This window comes from Arachis duranensis, chromosome 10, assembly GCF_000817695.3.
Source record: "Arachis duranensis cultivar V14167 chromosome 10, aradu.V14167.gnm2.J7QH, whole genome shotgun sequence".
Lineage (NCBI taxonomy): Eukaryota > Viridiplantae > Streptophyta > Magnoliopsida > Fabales > Fabaceae > Arachis > Arachis duranensis.
Genome location: NC_029781.3, coordinates 25,361,447 through 25,366,460, shown reverse-complemented (window position 1 = coordinate 25,366,460; position 5,014 = coordinate 25,361,447). Strand labels below are relative to the sequence as shown.

The window sequence follows — 5,014 nt, the reverse complement described above, 5'->3', positions numbered from 1 at the left end:
GTGGGTTCTATTGGCCAACAATATTCAAGGATGCAAAAGAGTTTGGGACAAGGTGCAATGAATGTCAAAGAGCTGGCAACCTACCCAAGAAGAATGAGATGCCACAGATATTCATCATGGAGTTGGAGTTGTTTGACGTTTGGGGATTGAATTTATGGGATCATTCCCACCCTCATACTCAAACAACTACATATTGGTGACTGTGGATTATGTGTCAAAGTGGATAGAGGCCATAGCTACATCAACAAATTATAACAAAGTGGTGATCAACTTCTTGAGGAAAAATATATTCAACCGGTTTGGGGTTCCCATAGCTCTTATAAGTGATGGGAGAACTCACTTTTGCAACAAATAACTTGAGATACTTCTCCTAAAATATGGTGTCAAGCACAAGGTAGCAACCCCCATATCATCCACAAACCAATGGTCAAACTGAAATTTCAAATAGAGAGCTCAAGAGAATCCTTGAGAAGACTGTTGGAAAAGCTAGATGATGCATTTTGGGCTTATAGAACAGCCTTCAAGACACCTATTGGCATGTCTCCATACCAATTGGTGTTTAGAAATACCTGTCATCTACCAGTGGAGCTTGAACATAGAGCATTTTGGGCTATAAAGATGTTAAACTTTGACAATCAAGCTGCTGGAAAAAGAAGGCTACTACAACTAAATAAGCTAGAAGAATTCAGAACTCAAGCCTATGACAATGTCAAAATCTACAAAGAGAAAGCAAAGAGATGGCATGATCAAAAGCTAACAAGAAGAGAGTTTGTAGAAGGTCAAAAAGTGCTGCTATACAATTCAAGGCTCAAGTTCTTCCCAGGGAAGCTAAAGTCAAGATGGTCTGGACCCTTCACAATCCTTAAGGTTTCTCTCTATGGGCATGTATAGCTTATGGAGGACAAAACACAGAGGACTTTTACTGTCAACGGCCACATGCTTAAGCACTACTTGGGGGACTCATTGGATGAGTAGAGAGTGAGCTATAACCTCAGCTAAGGAGGAAGAATTATCAAGCTAGTGACGTTAAAGAAGCGCTAGTTGGGAGGCACCCCAACATTCATATCCTTTCTATTTTATGCTTTCTAGAGTAGTTTATGTTTGTTCACTTAGTTAGTTTAATTTTTAGTTCTAGTTGATAGTTAATTAGTTGATAGTTATTTGATTTTTTTAGCTTGCTGGAAGTGCAATGTTGCATGTACACTGAGAGAGGTTGATTAATTGGGCTGAGAAAGTAGCCAAAAAGCTAAGTTTGGTATGGCCACTAACCCACTTAATTTGAGCTTACATCAAAACAATTGAATTATTCCTGGAAGTAAGCCCAACAATTAAGTTTGTTGTGGCCACCACCATAGGAAGTTCACACAGAAAGCCCATTTCAGTTTAAGTTTGAAAGCAATTAGTAAATTGGTGGGTGCATAAATAGAAACTTTATTATGTACATATGAATTGGAAGTGAAATGGTGTGAATTAAATTTATTCCAATCATAATGCACATAATAAAGTCTAATCATAAAACCAATTTACCATATGCAGTTAATTTAAGTTTGGTGTCCAAAAGACACCCATTAGTTATCTTTTAATTGTGAGAATGTGAAGCAATTTTTTACTAATGGGATTTTTCAAATTGAAATTTCAGGAAAATGTGGGGTCCATATGATTGATAGCTCATCAGGACAAGGAGTCAAAGTGTACTTACACTTTAGAAGTCAAAGACCTGAAAGAAGCTAAAGGGATAGGGGTTGACGCCTCTTCCCATGCTAGGCGCCACTCCCAAGTGGAAAAACATTCAATTCTATTCACTCTTCCCACCTTCCAGATTCCTCTTCCCACCCCTATAAATCCCTCCCACCTTTCCATATTTTTTTCAACACTACACCCTCATAACCGAAACACCCTCTGTACTCTTGCTTTCTTCCCAACCTTTTCTCCTCATTATTGATCTCATGATTGGGACAATCAAGTCCTAAGTTTGGTTTTGGAGCAAACCTTTGCTCTGCCCTCTTTCTTTGCCTCTTTTTTTAGCCTTCCATTAACCTTTTAAGCCCTCTTTTCTTACCTCAATGGCACCACCAAGAGCCTCCACATCAAAGAAAAAAAAAGACCAAGGAAGCTGGCTCCGGATCATCAAGCTTCAACGAGTACAAGTTCCTCTCATCATTCAACCAAAACCAATTCTATGGATGGATGAGTGAGAGGTAAATCATTCCGGAGGTAGGCTTCCAACTTAGAAGGAATGAACACATAGAGATAAACAGAGAGATCAACAACAGAGGATGGGCACTCTTGTGCATCCCATCAAAGAAGATGGTGGAGAACTTAGTTAGGGAATTTTATGCCAATGCTATACCACAGCCTGGGCAACCTTATGGCTACCTGAGCTATGTGAGGGGGAAGACTATTGACTATAGCCCCTCCAACAAAGATAGAATGCTGATGGTGAATCACACTAATTCTACCCAGAGCTTTGAAGAGAGGGTGAAGCAACAAGACCCATGATTTGAAGAGATTCTCAATGAAATCTGTGTTCATAATGTGCAATTTATCAATGACAAAGATGGGAGGCCCAATTAACTGAGGAGAATAGACTTGAGCCCCAAGCTAGAGGGTGGCTGAATTTTGTGAGAAGATCCCTCAACCCCACCTCCAACACCTCAGAGGTCATTTTGGAGAGAGTTGTGCTCATATACAGCATCATGAAAGGGGAGAATGTTAATATGGGGGAGATGATTGCCAACAATATCAATAGGGTACTGAAAAGCCCCAAGGATAGCACCAAACTTGCATTTCCTAGCTGTTCATACCCTGGGTCGAACTATCCGACTCGGGATGTTTAAATGACAAGTCAACCGACCTCTTCAGGTTAGGGATATCTGACCTCTCCTCAAAGAGCTTGGCCAAATTACCAGGAAAGCCCAAAAAGGGCCCAAACAGAAGAGCACGACCCAAATCCAAAGGCATTCCAAGCCTATAGAGATAAGGGCAGTTCCCTTGAAGATAAAATGACTTCACTCAAAGATAAAGATAAGATAAGATAAGATAACTATCTTATCTCCAGAAAGGTCATTACGTACTATTATAAATACATTGGAGCACCCAGGTATAACTCATACTCTGATTCCACATAAAACCTGCTTAATACCCTTGCTAACTTAAGCATCGGAGTCCCTTGCAGGTACCACCACCCTCCGGTGACAAAGGATCAGCAGCATTGCCAGTCCAACAAATCGGACACGACAGCTCCGGCCGCCACGCACAAGCTGGACCCATCATCTCCGATCAGTACAGAAGATCTCGTCTGAGATCGACCTATAGTTTAAGGTAACCCCCAGAATATTGGCGCCGAGATCCTAGTGGAGGTCGAAGAAGGATCGCCTAGAGTGATCCACTACAGTGAAGAGGCCAACTCCCAACTTCAAAGGGAAGAACTCGACCTACTTCCAGAAATCCGAGAAAGAGCTCGGATCAGGGAAGAGGCATTAAAACGTCGAATGGCTTCAAGATACAATCAAAAGGTAGTGCCGCGAGGTTTTACCGAGAATGACCTTGTCCTAATCCGAAATAACATCGGAATAACTCAACCTGGAGAAGGAAAGCTGGCAGCAAACTGGAAGGGACCCTACCGAGTCATAGAAATACTCGGAAGAGGCTACTACAAGCTATCCGAACTCGAAGGGCGAGAGCTCCCAAGGTCATGGCACGCCTGCAACTTAAGGATGTACTATAGTTAGGAGGTAATAAAGATCCTAGGATGAGGTTCACTCTTTTTCATTAAAAAGGTTTTTTAACGAGGCACCAAGCCAAGATCCATGAAATACCTAACTTAGAGGCTAAAACTCCCACATGTATATATTTGCATATTTTCTTTTTTTTTAATAAAGTTTTTTCAGATTTTCTACAAATCCTTTATCATGACGCATTAATCTGAAACGCAAAATTTCATCGCCTGATTATAAAGCTACAGATTGGCAAAAGTGAAAACTAAATTCATTGCACGATCACAATAAAGACCAACAAAGATGAAAACTAAATTCATCAAAGGTCGACCAAGCGAGGATCAAACCCAATTTCTACAAAATCGGCAAAGATGAAAAACGATAAAATAGATTAAATGCAAGAAGTTATCGAAAGTGACCCATAGGAAAGGACATGACGAAGTCTTAATAAAAATGGGTTGCTAAAAAATAACTTAAAAGATGGTCCGACATGAAGAAGTCGGACCAGTCGACCACAACAACAAAGTTATAAAAAGTAAATCCCTGGAAAGAGGCCTGGCCAGCCCTAAAAAAGAGGATTACTAGAAATAACTTCGAAGGGACCAACATGATGAAGTCGGCCTCCCACAAGCCAAAGTTATAAAAGTAATCCATAAAAGAGATCTGACAAAGATCCAAAATGGATTACTAGAAATAACTTAGAAGAGACTGACATGATGAAGTCGACCTCCCACAAGCCAAAGTTATAAAAGTAATCCATAAAAGAGATCTAACAAAGATCCAAAATGGATTACTAGAAATAACTTAGAAGAGACCGACATGATGAAGTCGCCCCCAACAAACCTACAAAAAGTTATACAAGGTAATTGTTCCGGGGGTTACCTGAAACGAGTAGCTCGGACGTCTTGGTGAGGCCCGAGGTGGGGGTCAGGGACCCGAGCTTGATATGTGGAGTGGTTGGTGGTTGTACCTGCAATGACACTCCGATGCTTAAGTTAGCATGGGTCCAAGCAGATATTGAGTAGAATTAGAGTATGAGTTATACCTGGGTGCTCCAGTGTATTTATAGTAGTTGGCTGTGATCTTCCCTGGATAAGATATTCTTATCTTATCTTATCTTTTGGGAGTTTTATCCCTATCTTTGTGGAACCGCCTTTTCTAGGCCTCTTCGGCCTTTAGGTTTTGGGCTGCGTTCCTTTTGATGGGCCTTCCTTGCTTTATTGTCCGAGGTCCGACCTTTAGGCGTGAGCCTTAGGACGAGGTCGGACCTTTTATGAATTTGCCGAGTTGGAGGAGCC

At 41.1% G+C, this 5,014-nt stretch overlaps 1 protein-coding gene across 1 annotated transcript; it reads left to right on the top strand.

Moving 5' to 3' along the window:
* The first annotated feature begins 423 nt into the window (after positions 1–423).
* On the top strand, positions 424–891 carry LOC107469681 (uncharacterized). The gene has a single exon (XM_016089059.1). The coding sequence runs from the start codon at positions 424–426 to the stop codon at positions 889–891; it is 468 nt and encodes a 155-aa protein (XP_015944545.1).
* The last annotated feature ends 4,123 nt before the right edge of the window (positions 892–5,014 follow it).

Excerpts from the sequence above, each read along its gene's own strand:
- LOC107469681 (XM_016089059.1), top strand. The coding sequence starts at position 424 with ATGGTCAAACTGAAATTTCAAATAGAGAGCTCAAGAGAATCCTTGAGA.